Here is a 24,760-nt window from a genome sequence, read left to right as displayed (position 1 = left end):
ATTATTAAAGAATAATGTTATTAGTAACCTAGTGATATAAAACATATAAAACACTGCTTGCTGGCTGGTTTATTGATGACAGTTGTGTACAGGGTCAGAGATTGGAATTCCAGGCTTGAAAGTGTTTAGTAAGTAACCATAGTGATGCATTTAATGTTGGTGATTATTGGCAGGCAGGAGTATATATATATAGTTGTAAAGTTATTTCCCTTTTATGGTACACTTACTAAGTTGCTTTTTTTTCTTTCTTTTCTATCTTGCTTTTTTCTATCTTTCTTTCTTTCTTTCTTCTCTCTTTCTCTCTCTCTCTCTCTCTCTCTCTCTCTCTCTCTCTCTCTCAGCCAGAAGTTATTTGGTTTAGTAGTACCTAAAGAGTTTGCTCCAATTGTAAGTTAAAATTTGTTTTGTTTAATGACACCACTAAAGCACATTGATTTATTAATTATCAGCTGTCATCATCGGCCGTCATTGGATGTCAAACATTTTAATTTTGACATTTAGTCTTGGAGAGAAAACCCGCTACATTTTCCCATTAGTAGCAATTAAGGGATCTTTTATTTGCAACATCCCACAGACAAGATAGTACATACCACAGCCTTTGATATACCAGTCGTGGTACACTGGCTGGAATGAGAAACAGACCAATAGGCCCACCAACAGGGATCGATCCCAAACTGACAGTACATTAAGCGAGTGCTTAAATACCACCATCTCACCCCCCACCCCCCAATTTTAAGGTGCATGTTTATTAACACCTTTTTAACACAAACCCCCCCCCCCCCAAAAAAAAAAAAAACCCCCAAAAAACCCAAAACAAACAAACAAAACAGTCCATAAGAAATATATTAATCCTATTTCAAATATCAGCATCCGTATACCCATTGTATTTCTGGTCGTCCCAATGTTTATTGTGACTAAAATATAGATTAGAAAATGTTAACATTATCGGCAGTGGCAAAAGATTTGGTGTAGTGGAACTTTAAGTAACCATAGCGATATAATTGATGATCACTAGTTAAGTATAACCATAGCAATATAATTGCTGACTCTGTATTTTATTACAACACTTGTTACTGTAATCCTTGATTGTGGTAGGCTACAGGTACTCTGTATTTGATTACAACACTTGTTACTGTAATCCTTGATTGTGGTAGGCTACAGGTACTCTGTATTTGATTACAACACTTGTTACTGTAATCCTTGATTGTGGTAGGCTACAGGTACTCTGTATTTTATTACAACACTTGTTACTGTAATCCTTGATTGTGGTAGGCTACAGGTACTCTGTTAACTTCGTGAAGTTCACTGTGAAGTTCGGTGTTCAGTTTGCCGTGTTTACTCGATGAGGGAGTGTCCTGGCCGTGTTTGTGTTTACCACGTTTACAACAAGTAAAAGTTGTTAAAGTTGCCTCACCTCGTTTTAGTATCCGCTAAGCCGCTAAGTCGCGTGCTCATGACTAGAATTACGAATGTGGTTCACATTAAGCGTGTTAATGGGTTACCGCTTGTCGGCTCTGAACAGGGAGGAACAGTCTGGCAGGTTATACTTGTATGTCTTATACAGACACGGTTTCTGCCACAGGGTAAAACAGGTATGGTGCCATACCCAAATTCGTTTTGCAGATTTTTTATTTTTTTTAAGTTAACCTTTATTACCGCTTATCATTACTGTATGATTTTGTGTGTAGGGTTTGGTATCTGAATGACGCCAATAGCTAGAGTCTTCTTAAAGACTGAGAGACAGACAGACAGTCAAATGGACGGACAGACAATCAGACATCATTGTACACAAACATGTAGTGGACTGGCTGAATAGCAGTAATGGATGTAAGATGGCTCAGTATCTAAATTTCACAAATAGTTGTGTTATGACAGACACAGACAGAAAGACAGAGACAGACAGACAGACAGACAGACAGACAGACAGACATTGTACACAAAGATATATAGGCGGAATTACTGAATGTCTGTAATGAATACAGGATGGCTCGGAAAGAATTTCACAAATTGTTGTGCTCTGACAGACATACAGACACAGACAGACAGACAGACAGACAGACAGGCAGGCAGCAAGCAGGCAAGCAGGCAAGCAGGCAAGCAGACAGACAGACAGACAGACAGACAGACAGACAGACATTGTACACAAAGATATATAGGTGGAGTTACTGAATGTCTAATGAATGCAGGATGGCTTGGTAAGTGAATTTCTCAAATTGTTGTTCTGACAGACAGACAGACAGACAGACAGACAGACAGACAGACAGACATTGTACACAAAGGTATAGCAAAGTCACTGAATGTCCATGATGAATGCAGGATGGCTCGTAAAAGAATTTCACGATTTATGTTCAGACAGACAGAGTGACAGACAGACAGACACAAATATATATAGCAAAGTCACTGAATATCCATAATGAATGCAAATAGTTGTGTTATGACAGACACAGACAGACAGACAGAAAGACAGAGACAGCCAGCCAGACAGACAGACAGACATTGTACACAAAGATATATAGGCGGAGTTACTGAATGTCTGTAATGAATACAGGATGACTCGGAAAGAGAATTTCACAAATTGTTGTGCTCTGACAGGCAGGCAGGCAGGCAGGCTGGCAGGCTGGCAGGCTGGCAGACAGACAGACAGACATTGTACACAAAGATATATAGGTGGAGTTACTGAATGTCTAATGAATGCAGGATGGCTTGGTAAGTGAATTTCACAAATTGTTGTTCTGACAGACAAACAGACAGACAGACATTGTACACAAAGGTATAGCAAAGTTACTGAATGTCCATGATGAATGCAGGATGGCACGTAAAAGAATTTCATGATTTGTTATGTTCAGACAGACAGAGTGACAGACAGACAGACAGACACAAATATATATAGCAAAGTCACTGAATATCCATAATGAATGCAGGATGACTCGGTAAGTGAATTTCACAAATTGTTGTGCTCTGCATTTGACAAGCCCAATGACGTGTGTGTAAACTGCGTGCATGTTGAGTAAACAGTGCTTGGTTCACCTGTTTAGCCCAGGTAAACAGTGGATACAGGTACGTGCGTGAGATACCACTACCACCTGGTAACAATGTATCTACACGTCGCATCATCTCCGGTCTTTGTGGGAAGAAAGGGTAAGATTGTGTTTGTTACTCTTTAAACGGTTCTTCCAGGGCTTCTAGATTATGGTAGCCCCACTGCCATGGCTAGTGATATTCAGTGTTGGGCTAGTAAATAACTACTATTGCTATGCCAGACAGGGCTTCTAGATTATGGTAGCCCCACTCCTATGGCTAGTGATATTCAGTGTTGGGGTAGTAAATAACTACTATTGCAATGCCAGACAGGGCTTCTAGATTATGGTAGCCCCACTCCCATGGCTAGTGATATTCAGTGTTGGGCTAGTAAATAACTACTATTACCATGCCAGACAGGGCTTCTAGATTATGGTAGCCATACTGCCATGGCTAGTGATATTCAATGTTAGGCTAGTAAATAACTACATGTACTATTGCCATGCCAGACAGGGCTTCTAGATTATGGTAGCCACACTGCCATGGCTAGTGATATTCAATGTTAGGCTAGTAAATAACTACATGTACTATTGCCATGCCAGACAGGGCTTCTAGATTATGGTAGCCACACTGCCATGGCTAGTGATATTCACTGTTAGGCTAGTAAATAACTACATGTACTATTGCCATGCCAGACAGGGCTTCTAGATTATGGTAGCCACACTGCCATGGCTAGTGATATTCAATGTTAGGCTAGTAAATAACTACATGTACTATTGCCATGCCAGACAGGGCTTCTAGATTATGGTAGCCACACTGCCATGGCTAGTGATATTCAGTGTTGGGCTAGTAAATAACTACTATTGCCATGCCATGTGAATTTTTTTTAGTCAAATGTTGAGTCAAGTCTATTTTGTAAATATGACTATCCTGCCCTAGCTCACCCCAAGCCCCCAATGTTAGTTTTTTTAAGGTCTATCTCCCTCTTTAGGTGACATTTGTGATTATTACTAATATTTAGTAAAATTGTATTAACTTGAAGTAAAGTAGAGCAGTGAATTTTTAATCATGGCTAGTAAATTTTTAAAAATGACTGATCTCATGGCTACTGGATAAAAATTCTAGAAGCTCTGTCTTCACGGCTTGATATACCCATTCATACAATATGTGTCTGTAAATGAGTATTAATTAATAGACTCCCATCATATGTGGTCATGTGGAATAGAAAAAGTACACCCGAGGTGGTAGAAGTTTAGGTCCAGGATGAGAGTTGCAGAGTTCGAGGTCAAAATTTCCATCAACAAGGGTGTACTTTTTCTATGATGAAGTCTTTTTCTCCCATCCATTCGATAAATAAACAATTATTTTACATGAACAAACAAAATGGGCGAAAAACTAAATTCTTTATTTGACCATTTTATAATAAATAAACTGCACTATCATATTTGCCGCATCTGTGTGCTATTTCTGGTTCCTACCAGTGCACCACAACTGGTATATCAAATACTGTGGTATGTGCTATCCTGTCTGTTGGACGGTGCATATAAAAGATCCCTTGCTGTTGATGGAAAAAAGTTGCGGGTTTCCTCTCTAAGACTATATGTTAAAAATATCAACTGTTTGACATCCAATAGCCGATGATTAATCATTCAATACAGGTCTAGATCTTAAAGGAACATTCCCGAGTTTGCTGCATTGTAAGATGTTTCCGACTAATAAAATATTTCTATGATTAAGCTTGTAACATATTAAATATATTTTCTTGTTGAGACTATCAGTGTCTGTATATTCATTGTGTTTCTGGTCGTCTTAATATTTGTAAGAAGCCCAAACTGGATTTTGTCTTCAAATAATTTCGTATGTACGACAAAAACGATATTTTAGGAAATAAGATGAAATTTAACCTAGTACAAATATTAGAACGATCAGAAACATTTTTAATATACAGCCACCAATATTTTATGCAGAAAAATATATTTGATAAGTAATTACAGTCGTTAAAAACTCTGTTAGTCGATAACATCTTAAAAAGTGCAGCAAACTCAGGAATGTCCCTTTAATGGTAGTCCGGTAGTCTGAGAGTAACTGAAAATTAACAGGACTTCCTGAAGCTGCAAACACGTATAGTCCGTTGGACCACCTGGAATTTTAAAGTTTATTGAGCAATTCAGTTTCAAACAGCAGAAACAGAGGCTTGTTCAGAAAACATTTGTATAATGCATATAACTCGACTGGACCCCATCATATCACATATTGTGTTCAAGTTGTGTCGTTAAACTAAACAAACTTTAACTTTCAGCAATTGTATTATATCAAAGTAAATATTTAATTTACAGATCATGTCTTCATTTCCCGTGCTAATTAAACAGTGTGCAGTTGACATATACTTAAACATGTACATGCATCTGCATAATCTGACTGCGTAATTAAATCACATCAAACAAGCCTGTACATTCATTTGTTCTTTTTGCTTTTCAGAATCGGCCAATAACACAGATTGCAACAACCAATCAAATCTCACTGTACAAACCGAACAGCCAATCAAAGCCGAGGAAAAGACAGGGTTAACACCTAAACTCGTGCAGGCGTTGATCAACAAACGGGACTACTTAAGACTACAGGTAAAAACATTCCAGAAGAGCTTCCCGGGATTTCGATTGTCTCGATTTACGAAAGGAAAACCCGTCCTTATAGATGAAAATGTGGATGTACCTGAATCGGGCGTCGGTTTAGCATCTAACTCAGAATGTCTGGAGTGTTCGTCTGATGGATGTCACGTGATGGCCGTACTGAAAGGTGAAGGTCACTCGGACGATCAGGTGGCACTGACTACGAGTGGGAGTGCCATGGCAACCAGTGAGAAGAGCACCATGGCAACGAGTCTGGGAGAACTGGTCGGTTCTCTGAAGAAGAAGAAAGGGTCTGTTGGTACGACTGCCACAGGTACGTTTAGTTGGTGCACCTCGCAGTAGATCAACTAGTAAGCCATTCAGTCAGTCAGCCAGTCAGTCAGTCAAGTCAGTCAGTCAATAAGTCAGTCAATAAGTCAGTCAGTCAGTAAGTAAGACAATCAGTCAGTCAGTCAGTAGGTAAATCAGTCAGTCAGTCAGTCAGTTGATAAGTTGGTTGATATGTCAGTCAGTCGATAAATCAGTCAGTCAGTCAATCAGTCGATAAGTCAGTCAGTCAGTCAGTCAGTCAGTCAGTAGGTAAGTCAGTCAGTCAGTCAGTCAGTCAGACAGACAGGCAGACAGTCAATCAGCCTGTCAGTTTGTCAATCAGTCAGTCAGTCGTCAGTCAATAGGTCAGCCAGTAAACCATTCAGTATGTAAAGCTATGTTTCCATTAATACGGCTGTGGTCCGGGTGCGTCCGATTGTAATACAGGTGCTTGCGTTTGTTGTGTTTCCATTAAATTCAAAAAGCTGTGCACTATGTTTAAAATAATGAAAGGTATGGTCAGTCAGTGGTTCAGTCTTTAGTCAGTAAATAAGTCTGTCAGTCAGTCAGTGAGTGGTTCAGTCTTTAGTCAGTAAATAAGTCAGTTGGTCAGTCAGTCAGTGAGTGGTTCAGTCTTTAGTCAGTAAATAAGTCAGTTGGTCAGTCAGTCAGTGAGTGGTTCAGTCTTTAGTCAGTAAATAAGTCAGTCAGTCAGTCAGTCAGTGAGTGGTTCAGTCTTTAGTCAGTAAATAAGTCTGTCGGTCAGTCAGTCAGTGAGTGGTTCAGTCTTTAGTCAGTAAATAAGTTAGTCAGCCAGTCAATGAGTAGTTTAGTCTTTAGTCAGTAAATAAGTCTATCAGTCAGTCAGTGAGTGGTTCAGTCTTTAGTCAGTAAATAAGTTGGTCAGTCAGTCAGTCAGTGGTTCAGTCTTTAGTCAGTAAATAAGTCAGTCGGTCAGTCAGTCAGTGAGTGGTTCAGTCTTTAGTCAGTAAATAAGTCAGTTGGTCAGTCAGTCAGTGAGTGGTTCAGTCTTTAGTCAGTAAATAAGTCAGTTGGTCAGTCAGTCAGTGAGTGGTTCAGTCTTTAGTCAGTAAATAAGTCAGTTGGTCAGTCAGTCAGTGAGTGGTTCAGTCTTTAGTCAGTAAATAAGTCAGTTGGTCAGTCAGTCAGTGAGTGGTTCAGTCTTTAGTCAGTAAATAAGTCTGTCAGTCAGTCAGTGAGTGGTTCAGTCTTTAGTCAGTAAATAAGTCAGTCAGTCAGTCAGTGAGTGGTTCAGTCTTTAGTCAGTAAATAAGTCTGTCAGTCAGTCAGTGAGTAGTTTAGTCTTTAGTCAGTAAATAAGTCAGTTGGTCAGTCAGTCAGTGAGTGGTTCAGTCTTTAGTCAGTAAATAAGTCTGTCAGTCAGTCAGTCAGTCAGTCAGTGAGTGGTTCAGTCTTTAGTCAGTAAATAAGTCAGTCAGTCAGTCAGTCAGTCAGTCAGTCAGTGGTTCAGTCTTTAGTCAGTAAATAAGTCAGTTGGTCAGTCACTCAATCAGCCATTCAGTGTTGGTCAGTAGGTCAGTCAGTAGACAGATGGTTACTTAGTATGTCAATTCATTCATTTACTTATTAGTTCACTCCTTTCAATTTGTTCTTCCATCCATCCATCCATCCATCCATCCATCCACAAAGTCACCCACTCACTTAATGTTCAAATTGCCTCATTGCATCATTATGTGGCATGTTTCGTCGACCGTAACCACCTCCATGAATGTGTTTGGATGTAGACCGTGGTAAAAACCATACAGCCCGAAGGAAGGTCAGTTATTATGACTCAGTGTTGAGGTATATTCACAATTTATCTACATCTCGGTTTATGGTATAACATCTCGTAATTCATGTTCGGCATATATGTATATATATGACAGGTGTCAGTGAGTCATGTTTAGACCGTCATCTGTCAGCTCAGGTGAAACATTTTGAGTATATATATATATATATATATATATATATATATTATATATATATATTATATTTATATATATATATGTGTGTGTATATATCATGGTTTCTAGATTATGGTAGCCCCACTCCCATGGCTAGTGATATTTAATGTTAGGTTAGTAAATAACTGCTATTGCCATGCCCGACTGCTAGTGAATTTTTTCTTTGTAAAATGTTGCATTCAAGTCTGTTTTGTAAATACGAATATCCTGCCCTCCCCCCAAATCCCCCAATGTTAGTGTTTTAAGCCCTCTTTAGGTGACATATAATTATTACTATTATTTAGTAAAATTGTATTAACTTAAAGTAAAGTAGGGCTAGTGAATTTTTAATCATGGCTAGTCAATTTTTAAAAATCACTGATCCCATGGCTAGTTGATTTTATAAAAATTCTAGAAGCCCGGTATATATATATATATATATATATATATATATGTATATATGTATGTATATATATGTGTGTGTGTGTGTGTGTGTGTGTGTGTGTGTGTGTGTGTGTGTGTGTGTGTGTGGTGTGTATATATATATATATATATATATATATATATATATATATATATATATCTTATATATATATATATATATATATATATATATATATATAATATATATATATATATATATCTATCTCGTTGTCATGGTTACATATAGGTGCTGTGACTGTGCAGGAATGAATTGTATATATCATAATTTATTTTCATATACAAAAAATGCCAAAAAACGTAACTCATATCAATGCAGAATGTTTTCAGTCATGATTGACTAACTTGTTAATAATTAATTTTTAAGCAATTTCTGGAACCTTATCAATTTCTTAACTACATATACAGTGAAACCCCTCTGAACCAGACACCCATGGACCAAGTAAAAAATGTTCGGTTTAAAAAGGTATCTGGTTTGGAGAGGTTCGTTTGTGTAAAGGATCTGTAAAAATGTGTGGTATTACATGAATTCCGGTTTACAGATCCGGTTTAGAGGTGTTTCACTGTGCATGTTATTTTAGTTCCATTCCAGGTCGATTTCTTTTTTGATCATTTGATATATTATGTATTAACAGTGTTAAGTTAAACATGTATTACACAAGCAAATTTGTAATGATTTTATTTACATATAGATGCACATGATTGGTCACATTCTGAAGGGGCAGCACCAACACAGACAGAATTGACCAATGGGTAAGTGTTTTATATAATATAATATCAGATAATATAAACCATGTATGATAAACATCCTTAAGCTTAACACACACCTGCCAATGAGCAAAAGCGAGTTTGATATGTTTTTTGTGGGTTTTTTTAGCAGCCTCGGTGGTGCAGTGGTTAAGCCATCGGGCTACAGGCTGGTAGGTACAGGGTTCACAGCCCAGTACCGGCTCCAACCCAGAGCGAGTTCTTAAGGGCTCAGTGGGTAGTTTTAAGACCACCACACCCTCTTCTCTCTCTCACTAACCAACTAACCAACTAACCACTAACCACTAACCCACTGTCCTGGTCAGACAGCCCAGATAGCTGAGGTGTGTGCCCGTGTCAGTGTGCTTGAACCTTAATTGGATATAAGCACGAACAAAAGTTGAAATGATATGTTTTTAAACAGGTGGGTTACCTGATTGGTTACCTCAAAGTTATGTTGAAATTATATTTTAAATATATAATTTTTAGCTCAAACATAAAGTTAAAACAAAATACAAAAGAAAACCAGAGGCTTGCATAATACAATTTTTATTCCTAATATATCATATTGACGATACCGAAAAACACTCTCGTAATAACCTCTATATATATAATTAATAAAATGGTTAAATGTGACGGCTATTATATATCATGGGCACAGCCATTTTGTACCATCCCAGTGAATACGCCCTCTAGCGAGCCAGTGGTTACGTAATACTTAACATGTCACGTTAGGAATTACATGTAGTCTTCAAACTGAAGAAACAAAACATACCTGATATTTGCGGATGCATCGCAATGTTCTGTAATAATATCCATCCCAGTAAGCCAGCAATAAGTATATATTATTTTTCAATACAAAATAAAGCACCATTGTTAAAGTATCGAAGTAACTGTATTTTGTTTTGTCCATACATGAACCCGCATACTGAAATGATAATCAGTGTTTTCTTAGTTAATTGGTCTTTTCTTTCTGTGGCCTGTACCTGTGGTTCCTGATTGGCAGGTTTATATTTTGGACGGTCACCAGTCAAGGTGTCTAGACACAAAATTAATATGTGCCTGTTTTATGAAGATCACAGGGTACTGTGGTAACCACGCAGCCACCCCGAAAATCGTAATGGACATTATCAGCTGTCCTGCTTTATTACTGTAAATAATTCTGTAAAACCCTTGATTAAGTAGACTTTCCCATCTAAAATCACAAAACTTAACAATTATGTAGTCCCAAAGAAAAGAAAACTATCAATTGGGTATTGTGAGTGGTCGTTGTTGCTCCAACATACCCTACCAATAGGCCTAATAATATGCATTTTTTTCTTTGGATTTTTTAACAGATAAAAATACTATAACTCCATTTCGTTCTATTAATGTAAATTGAAATATATTTAGTTAAACTGTTTATTATATTATCAAGTCATTTATGTTGTTTTAGAAGTCAGGTTGATAAAAGCGAAGCGCCTTGTCATAAATGACTGCCTTTGTTTACACTGTGCATGCAGGAGTTGGTCAGAGCTGATGCCCCAAGCTAGAATTCTGGACTCACTGAAAACAAAAGAAAATAGCTACCACCAGTTAGCATGAATAATCACTTTTTTTTTACTAACTCTAAAATTAAGCATTTTTCATTTGTTAAAGTGTCAGCATGTGTTGGTGGTCCGGGTATGCATCTTTCCAACACATAAGGCTCATGTTTGAGTTTACTTTCCCTTTAACACACGTACATGTGTTAACAAGTATGTGTAATCATAAATAACACATGGTGTTGTCACCAACGGGTGTGTAAGAAAGATTAACTATAATTAATCATTGGCTATTGGATGTCAAACGTTTGGTAATTCCGACACGTAGTCATCAGAGGAAACCTCCTACATTTATATTATGGTATGGCGTTGTCCGTCCGTCCGTCTATCTGTCCATCCATCTGTCCATATGTCTGTCTCTCCGTCTGTTAACATTTTCTTGTCTGGACCATATCTTGCATACAGACGCATACAGGTCCATCAAACCTCACATGTAGGAACAACTTGGGATGGCAGTGTGTCGCATTCTATTACTAGGTCACTGTGACCTACTTTTCATGGTCTACTGCACATAACAGGAAATTCTTGTCCGGACCATAGCTTGCATACAGATGCATACAGGATCATCAAGTCTCGCATGTAGGAACAACTTGGGATGGTGGTGTGTCGTGTTCTATTACTAGGTCACTGTGACCTACTTTTCATGGTCTACTGCACATAACAGGAAATTCTTGTCTGGACCATAGCTTGCATACAGATGCATACAGGATCATCAAGCCTCACATGTAGGAACAACTTGGGATGATGGTTGGTCCAAAACAAACTGTTCATCCATTCCATTGCAAAGATTTCACATAATTAGAATTGAATCATACCCGTAACATATTCATTAATAATATAATATAGATATGGTTTTCATCAAACTCCTGATGGGCATACCTTACCGGTACTCTTGTTTTTAATGCAGCAAGGGATCTTTTATATGCGCTTTCCCCACAGACAGGAAATGAGAAATTCGACAGAGCCTCGCAGAATTTCACATTCTTACCTTCACAGGATTAAGCAGTTACCTGACGTCATTAATTAGTTTTTCTCTGTTTAATTTCAGACACAAAGAGGATAATGTGTTTGAGGACGATCTACCTCTGGGAAGTGAAGGTTTGTACTTTTATCTTTATAATTTCATTGTTATAGGTCTCATGTCACGGTTTATTTTATGTACATTGTATATAACTTCATTATTGTAGGTCTCACGCCACCTTTTTCTGTAGCACCTTTGTTATGCATTTCTCCCGCTATATTAATACACACACACACACACACATCCCTCTATTAATGCCCTCCCTTCCTTTTTTAATAGCCAACCTTCCTGATTAAAAAATACCTACACCTCCCTATTTATTAATACTCACATCTCGCTATTTTAATACTCAACCCACCCCTCCATTTTAATACACAACCCTCCCCTTTATACCCACCCTCCATTTTATTACTCAACCCACCCCTTTATACCCACCCTCCCATTTTAATACTCAACCCTCCCCTTTATACTCACCCCTCTCCATTTTAATACTCAACCCACCGCTTTATACCCACCCCTTCATTTTTAAACAACCATCCCCTTTTTATACCCCTCCATTCTAATACTCAACCATCCCCTTTATACCCACCCCTCCATTTTAATACTCAACCCTCCCCTTTATAACCACCCCTCCATTTTAATACTCGACCCTCCCCTTTATACCCACCCCTCCATTTTAATACTCAACCATCCCCTTTATAACCACCCCTCCATTTTAATACACAACTCTCCCCTTTATAACCACCCCTCCATTCTAATACTCAACCATCCCCTTTATATCCACCCCTCCATTTTAATACTCAACCCTCCCCTTTATAACCACCCCTCCATTTTAATACTCGACCCTCCCCTTTATAACCACCCCTCCATTTTAATACTCAACCCTCCCCTTTATAACTACCCCTCCATTTTAATACACAACCATTCCCTTTATATCCATCCCTCCATTTTAATACTTAACCATCCCCTTTATACCCACCCCTCCATTTTAATACTCAACCCTCCATTTTAATACTCAACCCACCCCTTTATGCTCACCCCTCCATTTTAATACTCAACCCTCCCCTTTATACCCACCCCTCTCCATTTTAATACTCAACCCACCCCTTTATACCCACCCCTCCATTTTTAAACACAACCATCCCCTTTATATACCCCTCCATTTTAATACTTAACCATCCCCTTTATACCCACCCCTCCATTTTAATACTCAACCCTCCCCTTTATAACCATCCCTCCATTTTAATACTCAACCCTCCCCTTTATAACCACTCCTCCATTTTAATACTCAACCCACCCCTTTATACCCACCCCTCCATTTTAATACTCAACCCACCCCTCCATTTTAATACTCGACCCTCCCCTTTATACCCACCCCTCTCCATTTTAATACTCAACCATCCCCTTTATAACCACCCCTCCAAGTATTATTACACCCTCCCCTTTTATTAATACCAACTACCCCCTTTATAAACACTGATCCTTATTACAACTCTGATCTACATATAATTTGGAGTTCTACCCTGCCCTTGTTTCTCGTTGTGATCCAGTTTAATTTAAACATCAGTTGTTAATATACCTAATTTAATATCCCTAATTTAATATCCCTAAACCAGTTTTAACTCTAACCCTTATATTATATCAGGGGCTTTAACAATGCACTGGGTATTATCCATTCAAGAATTACATAACAACCATTTTCAGTAATTGCTTGAAAGTTGTTTTCCTGTAACATATAATTTTCAAAAATTGTTATGGGACAAGGGTCTCCACAATAACTCTGGCGCAGGCTGAGTCTAGCAAGACTTGTGTCAGTTCACAGGACTCGAGTACCCATGCAAGGAAGAGCACTCTCATTTAATTATATTTTTACGTCATTTTGCAATATGGTTGCCACGAGGTTTCATTATAGGACTATAGGAAAGGAATACAATGACATGATATGGCGTCTATGTTGAGCGCTGGAATTAAGATCCATAATGCTCATTTCCTTCATTCCTTGGGGGGGGGGGGGCGGGACGTAGCCCAGTGGTAGAGTGCTCGCTTGATGCACGGTCGGTTTAGGATCAATCCCCGTCAATGGGCCCATTGGGCTATTTCTCGTTCCAGCCAATGCTCCATAACTGGTGTAACAAGGGCTGTGGTATGTACTATCCTGTCGGTGGGATGGTGCATATAAAAGATTCCTTGCTGCTAATCGAAAAGAGTAGCCCATGAAGTGGCGACAGCGGGTTTTGTCTCTCAATATCTGTGTGGTCCTTAACCGTATGTCTGATGCCATATAACCGTAAATACAATGTGTTGAGTGCATCGTTAAATAAAACATTTCCTTCATTCATTCCTTAGTCTCATTATCATCTAAGGCAAATGTCAGGGTCAGGTCGAGTTTGACCCTTGAGCACTCGAGTCCAAAATATATTGGACTTGTGGAGGCCCTATATGGGACCTTTTAACTTCCAGACTTTTTACTATCACCAAAACCCCCTAATTATGGTTTGAACTCTTTAAGAATGCATGGAAAGAAATTGAAATATTGCAACAAAAGGAAACTGCTGGGTAAAATAAACCCCCTCAAGATTAGTGCTTGTATATCTCTATATACACATTGTTAGCATGTCGCCATTTAATAAAAGGCCATTCAACAATTGCATAAGCTTCTAATTTCTTTTGTTTTGCTAAATGATTCTTCTGGAAGACACTGCCAGCACATTATAATTTACATATTATTTATTGAGTTATTACATGTAATTATTTATTTATTTATTTATTTACTTCTTTCTTTCTTTTTTTATTTTATTTTATTTTATTTTATTTTATTTTTTATTTTGTTTAACGACACCACTAGAGCACATTGATGTATTAATCACTGGCTATTGAATGTCAAACATTTTGTAATTTTGACATATAGTCCTTGAAAGGAAACCTACTACATTTTTTTCATTAGTAGCAAGGGATCTTTTATATGCACCGACCCACAGAGGACAGCACACACCATGGGATTCCTCTCTAAGACTGTATGTCAAAGGACCAAATGTTTGACGTCCAATAGCCGATGATTTTTAAATCAATGTGCTTTAGTGGTGTCGTTAAACAAAACAAACTTAATGACTTTCTCAAATACATACTTGTTGAAAGAAAGAAGTGTTTTATTTAATGACGCACTCAACACATTTTATTTACGGTTATATGGCGTCAGACATATGGTTAAGGACCACACATATTTTTTTAGAGGAAACCCGCTGTCGCCACATAGGCTACTCTTTTACGACAGGCAGCAAGGGATCTTTTATTTGCTCTTCCCACAGGCAGGATAGCACAAACCATGGCCTTTGTTAAACCAGTTATGGATCACTGGTCGGTGCAAGTGGTTTTACACCTACCCATTGAGCCTTGCGGAGCACTCACTCAGGGTTTGGAGTCGGTATCTGGATTAAAAATTCCATGCCTCAACTGGGATCCGAACCCAGTACCTACCAGCCTGTAGACCGATGGCCTGCCACGACGCCACCGAGGCTGGTACATACCGTATATCTTCGCCTATAAGTCGAATTTTTTTTCACCCAAAAATTATTTTATAACTTGGGGGGTCGACTTATAAGAGGGTAAAAAAATTTCACCAAAAAATATTACTGTTTTGGGGATTATTTTACAAGTTTTATTGTTGAAGTATGCCATGTATTTATACTCAAATATGTTAATTTGACACATTTATTTTTTATAACCTATTTTTTTTGGCATTAGAACGGTTTTGGTTATGCGAAAAGGCGTACGATCTCACTCACATGCCAAGACAACAGTCCACTTAGTTAAATTAACAGTCATAACTAATAGTAAAAATGTAAACAATACTAACTACCTGTTGCCTGAGTTTATTTTGAAATCTGGTCACTGGCATTAATGGTTGTTCAAACAATGTTTTGGCGGTGATTAACTTCATAAATATTACTAAGCTTTCCCTTAAAATAGACTGATCTCTGCAGTTCACTTATCTAGAGCAATAGGGACAAAAACCAGTGTACTTTCCAGAGTTATCCTCCTTACATGTATTAATATGGCGGCAAAACGTGATACTTTCAGTTTTATCGTAGTGATCTGTTGTCAGTGTTTATAAATAAAGTTGTTGTCTGTGCACAAAACCATCTGTACAGTACTATACAGTAACAGTCAAACAGTTTTCACTCTCTACTAAGGGAATATTTCGTTTTGATGCTATGTAATAATGATAGTTTGATTGGAATAGTCTGATCATATTGCGATGTACAAAACGTGAAAACCGAAGTTTGTAAAATAATTTTCTTTTGTTCAAATATTATTGTTCTCATGTGCTGAAAATAAGAAATATTTCAATATTTATAAGTAGTTTTTCATGGGTCGACTTATAAACGGGTCAATAAAAAAATACGTTTTCAGGGCTTGAAATTAGGGACTCGACTTATAGCCGAGATCGACTTACAGGCGAAGATATACGGTACTTGTTGAATACTGGACAGCATTACACATTGTAAATGGGAAAATCAAGTGGTCTTAATTTACAAAATGTTACATCAAAAGAGGAGTCATACATTTAATTTTTTTTAAATCACATAATATAAATTGTTGAATGGTCACTTATTTATTCAGGGCTAGCTTTGGCACTCGCCAACTTCGCCAGTTGCGAATTTCAAAAGCAATTGGCAAATTTTATTTTAATATTGCGAACTAATTTCATGTAATAATTGATATTCTATTACAAAATAACTGGGTTTCTGCTGTTTCTAAAGTTTATCAGATAATTTGTCGCAATTGTTTGCTGACCCAGAGGTAGCCCTGTTGTTAGCATGTTCGTGTTACGTCCTGTGCTACATGTGTAACTAGAAAGAAAGTTTAATTATATCATATATCACATGTATGTAGTGTTTGGCATTTCGTTTGGCATGTCCATGTTCTTGCATGTTGTTTTTATGTTTGCATGTAAATTTCAGGTTTTCGTCGGGGAGGTTTGTAATACTGTTTTTTTTCTCATTAACATTTCTTGGTTAGCACATTCATTTACATGATCAATAGAATCATAATCTACTTCATAGTCGAATATATTTAGTTACATCTCTTTCAACTAATTAGTCCAATTAGACTCTTTTTTTGTTTTCTCTAATTTGAAATTTAACACTATTCTTTTATTTTCTATTAATTATTTTTTCTCCATAACTGGTGTTTAATTGTCAACACTTTATGTGTAATTTCTATAAAGTTTTTATCCTTTTGTGTCATTTTTCAAAACATCAGTATATCCCTAGAAACATTTTGATTGACCTTTCCATACAGTATATATACTCTTCAAAAGAAGAAACGCAAAACCACATTGTCGTAACATTTGGAGAATTGATTTAATTATTGAATGGTGAGTCCGATAATTACCAAATGTTGCAGGATTGTTCACAATTCACTCTAGTCCATTGTGAGTAAGTGATAGGACACACCACCAAGGTCAAGGTCATCTGGAGTCAATACCGGGTGTGGCCTCCGCGTGTGTTGACAACTGCCTGGCACCGCCTGCCCATTGAAGCAACCAGAGTACGGATGACGTCCCGGGGGATGGTGGCCCACTCGGCCTGCAAGGCTGCTGCCAGCTCGGGCAGGGTCTGGGGCTGTGGTTGTCGCTGTCGGAGGCGTCGGTCCAACTCGTCCCATAGATGCTCAATTGGGTTCAAATCCGGTGATATCGATGGCCAAGGAAGGACATTAATGTTGTTGTTCTGTAGGAAAGCCGTTGTGAGACGTGCTGTGTGAGGCCTGGCGTTGTCATGTTGGAACACTGCGTTGGCGTTGGCCATAACTGGAACGATGTGTGGCCGGAGGATCTGGTCAATGTAGCCCTGTGCATTCAGGTTGCCCTGCACGTGGACCAGGTCAGTTCTGCCAGTGTGTGAGATGGCTGCCCACACCATGACACTACCCCCGCCGAATCTGTCCACTTCCTGCACGCAGTTTGCCGCATAACGTTCACCACGACGCCTATACACGCGACATCTTCCATCATGACGTCGAAGCAGAAATCGGGACTCGTCACTGAACCACACCTGTCTCCATCGCAGTTGAGGCCATTGTCGATGAATCTGGCACCACTGCAGTCGGAGTCGACGGTGTTGTGGTGTTAAGATGACACCTCGAACTGGACGTCTGGCACGAATTCCTACCTCACGTAGGCGGTTCCGTACGGTCTGGTCGGATATCCTGCGCAAACCTGGTATTGCTGCGGCTGTGGAGGTGGCAGTAGTCAATCGTTCCCGAAGGTGGCGTACCCGGATGTAGCGGTCCTGCCCGGGGGTAGTGACCCGTGGTCGACCGGATCTAGGGAGGTCACGTGTTGATCCATGTTGCTGGTAACGGTCCCACAGTCTGGAGATGGTGCTTGGGGACACATGGAATGCCCTGGCAACGGCCGTTCTGGATTCGCCTGTGTCTAGTCGGCCGATGGCATTGTTTCTCTGCGGTTCACTGAGACGTGGCATGTCCTGGATTGTCAACTGTCGGCCAGATACAGAGGCCAGGCAAGTGAACACCCTGCACTTTTATACTGTCGGTGTTCATGTTGCACGTGCAGACAACGCACGTGCAGTGGTGACATGGTTTGCACGTGGCTGCGTTTTTGCGAATATTCACATTTTGGAACTTTATTGTACAGTAGCTGCGTTTTATCGAATGTAACCGTGGGAATGTGTTTGGGACATGCAATGACCTTATATTCACAAAGCATGAACCGGTAGGAAACATAAAATCGGAGTTATAACCCATTTGTACCCTTTTGCGTTTCTTTTTTTGAAGAGTATATATAGAGCATGTAATATTTAGTTTATAGACAACATAATTAGAAATAAATATGTTCTTAGTTTTTTTTAAGAATATTTTATAAATACAACACATATGTTCTGGTTATTTGATGAAAAGGTGGGGAGGAGGCCGAGACATAGCCCAGTTGTAAAGTGCTCGCTCGATGCACGGTCAGTCTGGGATCGATCCCCATCGGTGAGCCCATTGGGCTACTTCTCGTTCATGCCAGTGCACCATGACTGGCTTATCAAATGCCATGGTATGTACTACCCTGTCTGTGGGATGGTGCATATAAAAGATCCCATGCTGCTAATCGAAAAGAGTAGGCCATGAAGTGGCGATAGTGGGTTTTTCCTCTATATATATGTGTGGTCGTTAACCATATGTCTTCCTTCCTTCCTTCCTGCCTTCCTTTCTTTCAAACTCGAACCACTTGATTCAAGGTGAAGTAAAATTAAGTTTAATGTCAAATAGAGGTGTAGCACAGTGCATGGTAACACACTCACTTGGTGTGCAGTCCGTTTGGGATCGATCCCCATCAGTGGGCTATTTCTTGCTCAAGCCAGTGCATCACACTTGGTATATCAAAGGCTGTGGTATGTGCTATCCTGTCTGGGATGGTGCATATAAAAGAACCCTTGCTACTAATGGGAAACTGTAACGGGTTTCTTTTAAGACTATATATAATATGTCAAAATTAACACATCGGACATTTAATACCAGATGATTAATAAAGCAATGTGTTTTAGTCATGTTGTTAAACAAAAGAAACTTTATTTCATGTGTCATTGTCGCATTTGAGTAATCTGTTAATATTTTATTTTGTGGATCAGAGAGAGAGAGAGAGAGAGAGAGAGAGAGAGAGAGAGAGAGAGAGAGAGAGAGAGAGAGAGAGAGAGAGAGAGACAGACAGACAGACAGACAGACAGACAGACAGACAGACAGACAGAGAGAGAGAGAGAGAGAGAGAGAGAGAGAGACAGACAGACAGACAGACAGACAGACAGACAGACAGACAGACAGACAGAGAGAGAGAGATAGAGGGGGAGGCGGGGGCAGAGATAGAGAGAGGGACAGAGAGAGACCGACAGACAGAAACGGGGGGGGGGGGGGGGGGGAGGAGGTGGAGAGAGAGAACAATATTTTTTAACAAGTGGTTGAGGATACATGTACATCCAACTGACACTGTTTTTAGGGTGAAAGATAGACTTTGTGGTGTCAGCAGGTTTCTTTTTTAACATTCTAACACAATGGTTAAGGGCTCAGAATAGCATCCTAGCCGTTAAAAGCAGTCCATTTTTTAACCAGTAAAAGAATAGCAGGTCATTTATCAAAAGAAAATATTTCCTAGCGCTACCCTATTTCTAAAAGCCCTGCCCCTCATTGTCAACTCTGGAACAGTCCTTAACCAAGGAATGGTTTGTTTTAAAAATCATAGTGATGGTCAAATTGAAGATTGTTTAAAGGGCGTGATTTATAGTCCGTCCCACATGGAACGCCTTTTTTAATACTATGAAATTCACTAAAAGCTATTTATTTATGAGCCGATTGATTTGTAAATTGCACACACATATAGTATATTTTTGTTCTTTCCAAAACACATTTACTTTTCTTCTTACGTGAAACCAAACTAAAATTATTTACCCAAAAAATATTTTTATAGAATGATGGGACGGACTATAGCTCAGTGGGTTGAGTGCTTACTTGAGGGGCTTGGGTCACAGGATCGAACCACCACGGTGGATCCATTCAACTGATTGTTGTTTTTTCTCTCGTTCCAACCAGTGCACCACAACTGGTATATCAAAGGCCGTGGTATGTGCTGTCCTGTCTGTGGGAAAGTGCATATAAAAGATCTCTTGCTGCTAATTGAAACATGTAGTGGGCTTCCTCTGATGACTCGATGGTACGAGTCAGAATTACCAAATGTTTGACATCCAGTAGTCGATGATTAATTAATCAGTGTGCTCTAGTGGTGTCGTTAAGCAAAACAACTTTTAATTTACTGTTTAAATGTTTTAAAATTGTGTAGCAATATCTGAAACTTGCTTAACGACATGATCATGCATGACCCGATATACAGAACAAAACGTTCCTTGATAAGACAACTGTCAATTAAACAGTGTGCTAGCTGGGGTGTCATTAAAACAAACATTCCAGATTGCTGTGAGTCAACCCGTTCGTTTTGTATTTTGAATTTGATTTAAAAAAAACACACCCAAAAACCTTGCTTGACATACATGTACACGCATTTCGTCCTCATTGCCGTGAGACATTGATATATGGAAAAATGTTCACTGATAAGACACATAGCAACTATCAATTAAGCAAATTAAACAATGTGCTGGGATATTATTAAACAAACATTCCAGGTTTCTGTGACTTAACCCGTTTTACTTGTATGTCATTGAGCAATGTGTTAGTTTTGTGTTTTGATTTTAATAAAACCCCACCAAAAACATGCTTGACATATTTCGTCCTCATTGCCTTGAGACACTGATATATTGAAATTTTTTTTTACTGATAAGACACATAACAACTATCAGTTAAACAATGTGCTGGGGCGTCATAAAACAAACATTTCAGGTTGCTGTGACTTAACCCGTTTCACCTGTATGTGATTGAGTAATGTGTTTGTTTTGAATTTGTGAAAAAAACAGAGAGAAAAAATTAAACCTGCTTGACATATTTCCTCGTTGCCTTGAGTCATTATGTATTTTGCACGCTTTTACTTTACTCCACGGCAAACGACCTCCGCGATCACTGTGTGATAAGAGTTGTTACTCGCTGCCTCCAGATGGAGTTCACGACACAGATCAGCACCTTATGTACACACAGTTTATCTAACGGTCACCATGTTTTATAGGCTTTAAAGTCAATTACGATGGTAGGTGCGTGGAAGGAAGAACATGTTTACCTTTAACGATGCGTAGGTATCGAGACGGGTTCTGCAGGTGAGAGTATTGTCGGTGTGGAAAATGAGAGTAGACATTTTTACTTTGTTAATGTTGCAACTGTTAGTTACTTGTACCTGTTTGTGTTCAGATAATACCTGTACCTGTTTGTGTTCAGATAATACCTGTAGTAGAGCAGCTGAGACTTATATTTTGTGGAAGGGGTGTAACCGGCGTTACAATATTTGTTATTATATATCAAAATGTTAATCTGAGTCTGTAGATTTTGAAAAGCAGTGATGACATATTAACTTATAACATCTTACAGTTTCAACTATTTAAATCAAATAATAAGGATACGCAGTTACTGCGACTGTTTATGTAGATTACATGAGATTTCATTTCCCCAAAATTCCGGGCGGGGGTACCCCCAAATAAAGGTCAATATCTCAGCCCGCACTAAATTACCTGTAGTGAACATTTAACACATTACTCCTGAAGCAATAGGTATCTACAATGCAATATGTGTCCCTCCTCCTGAGACAATAGATATATTTTAAAACAATAGATATCTACAATACAATATGTGTCCCTCCTCCTGAGACAATAGATATATTTTAAAACAATAGATATGTCTTAATACACTGTACTGGTTTTAGGATGGGGTTAATATTAATTAATTAAATGAATGAATAATTAATTTTTAATGACACCCCAGAAAAACCCCCAAAACATATCAACTATTGGGTGTCAAACTATAAGTTAGATGATGATAAACATCAAGTTAAAAACTGGCCTTGGTGGCATCGTGGTTAGGCCATCGGTCAACAGGCTGGTAGGTACTGGGTTCGGATCCCAGTCGAGGCATGGGATTTTTGATCCAGATACTGACTCCAAACCCTGAGGCTCAATGGATAGGTGTAAACCACTTGCACTGACCAGTGTTCCATAACTGGTTCAACAAAGGCCATGGTTTGTGCTATCCTGCCTGTGGGAAGTGCAAATAAAAGATCCCTTGCTGCTAATCGGAAAGAGTAGCCCATGTAGTGGCAACAGCGGGTTTCCTCTCAAAATCTGTGTGGTCCTTAACCGTATGTCTGACGCCATATAACCGTAAATAAAATGTGTTGAGTGCGTCGTTAAATAAAACATTTCCTTATTCATTCCTTAGTCTCATTATCATCTAAGACAAATGTCTTTTTTTCTTTTCTTTTTTAATACACTACTATTGGTAACTTTATACACTATGCTAGTTAATGTTTAATATGCTACTACATGTCATTGTATAGATCAATTATAAGGTGCAAAGATAAAAACCCAACGGATAAAGTCCAATCTCTTATTTCAAAAGTGAGCACACACCTCAGCTATCTGGGCTGTCTGTCCAGGACAGGGAGTTAGTTATTAGTTGTTAGTGGTTAGTTGTTAGTTGGTAGTGGTTAATGAGAGAGAAGAAGGTGTAGTGGTCTTACACCTACCCATTGAGTTGTTAAAAACTCACTCTGGGTGGGAGCCGGTACTGGGCTGCGAACCCCGTACCTACCAGCCTTATGTCCGAGGCCTGGCTTTTGAAAACAATGTGACACTGTTAGCATCTTACAGCATTTAAAACAAGGATTGTTAAAACAATGTGATACTATTAGCATCTTACAGCATTTAAAACAAGGATTGTTAAAACAATGTGACACTATTAGCATCTTACAACATTTAAAACAAGGATTGTTAAAACTATGTGACACTATTAGCATCTTACAACATTTGAAACGAGGATTGTTAAAACAATGTGACACTATTAGCATCTTACAACATTTGAAACAAGGATTGTTAAAACAATGTGACACTATTAGCATCTTACAACATTTAAAACGAGGATTGTTAAAACTATGACATTATTAGCATCTTACAACATTTGAAACGAGGATTGTTAAAACAATGTCAATATTAGCATCTTACAACATTTAAAACGAGTATTGTTAAAACAATGTGACACTATTAGCATCTTACAACATTTAAAACGAGGATTGTTAAAACTATGTGACACTATTAACATCTTACAGCATTTAAAACTAGGATTGTTAAAACAATGTGACACTGTTAACATCTTACAACATTTGAAAGAGGATTGTTAGAATAATGTGACACTATTAGCATCTTACAGCATTTGAAACGAGGATTGTTAAAACAATGTCTCAATATTAACATCTTACAGCATTTAAAGCAAGGATTATTAAAACAATGTGACACTGTTAACATCTTACAACATTTAAAAAAGGATTGTTAGAATAATGTGACACTATTAACATCTTACAACATTTAAAAGAGGATTGTTAGAATAATGTGACACTATTAACATCTTACAGCATTTAAAACTAGGATTGTTAAAACAATGCGACACTATTAGCGTCTTACAGCATTTAAAACGAGGATTATTAAAACAATGTGACACTATCAGCATCTTACAGCATTTAAAACGAGGATTATTAAAACAATGTGACACTATTAGCATCTTACAGCATTTAAAACGAGGATTGTTAAAACAATGTGATACTATTAGCATCTTACAGCATTTAAAACGAGGATTGTTAAAACAATTCAAAAGAAAAACTAGTTTAAAAAAGGGATTCATGTTAAAAAAAGGGATTCATGTTTTTTTTACGCATCTGAAAGCACCACTTCCCATTTTTATTTTTATTGTTTGGATTAAATTCTAAACATTCTAAATTGTCCAATTAAATAACCACCTCCTGTCCTGTGTCAGGCCCCTGATCATATCAGAAACTTTACTGGTGAGAAGCTTGTTCGAAGCCCTACTGGTACATTAACACATAAAACTAGTTGCCCATTGCCCATTGCCATTAAAGGGGGAACCAGCCTCGGTGTCGCAGTGGTGAAGCCATCGGATTACAGGCTAGTAGGTATAGGGTTTGCAGCCCGGTACCGGCTCCATCCCAGAGCGAGTTCTTAAGAGCTCAATGGGTAGGTGTATTTATGGCCACTACACCGTCTTCTTTCTAACAACTAACTCACTGTCCTGGACAGACAGCCCAGATGGATAAGTGAGGTGTGTGTGTGCCCAGGACAATGTGCGTGAACCTTAATTGGATATAAGCACAAAAATAAGTTAAAATGAAGGAATAAAATGGGAAATCACATCACAAGGTAAGCTACAGGTAAGCTACAGGTAAGCTACAGGTAATTGATTAACAAAAGAAATAATTAAGTCGGTCTATGCTTTGGTCATTCTTATTGAGTCCAATTGGTTTTCTTTGAAGTGGGACATTGAGTTTATTAGCCCTCATTTCATTTCATTTCAACTTATTTCCGAGCTTAAATCCAATTAAGATTC

General features: G+C 38.4%; 1 protein-coding gene across 1 annotated transcript in view; it reads left to right on the top strand.

Moving 5' to 3' along the window:
• The window catches only part of LOC121387309 (protein ITPRID2-like), a 138,438-nt gene that overhangs the window by 61,793 nt on the left and 51,885 nt on the right, over positions 1-24,760 (top strand). The window contains exons 3-6 of the mRNA XM_041518330.1: positions 5,497-5,961; positions 9,055-9,115; positions 11,741-11,790; positions 16,675-16,689. Of these exons, the coding sequence (XP_041374264.1) occupies positions 5,497-5,961; positions 9,055-9,115; positions 11,741-11,790; positions 16,675-16,689 (591 nt within the window). The remainder of the gene's footprint in view (positions 1-5,496; positions 5,962-9,054; positions 9,116-11,740; positions 11,791-16,674; positions 16,690-24,760) is intronic.

This window comes from Gigantopelta aegis, chromosome 13 (assembly GCF_016097555.1).
Source record: "Gigantopelta aegis isolate Gae_Host chromosome 13, Gae_host_genome, whole genome shotgun sequence".
In the NCBI taxonomy this organism is placed as follows: Eukaryota; Metazoa; Mollusca; class Gastropoda; order Neomphalida; family Peltospiridae; genus Gigantopelta; species Gigantopelta aegis.
Note: the sequence above shows the minus strand (reverse complement) of the source record. Positions and strands in the feature narration are given on the sequence as shown.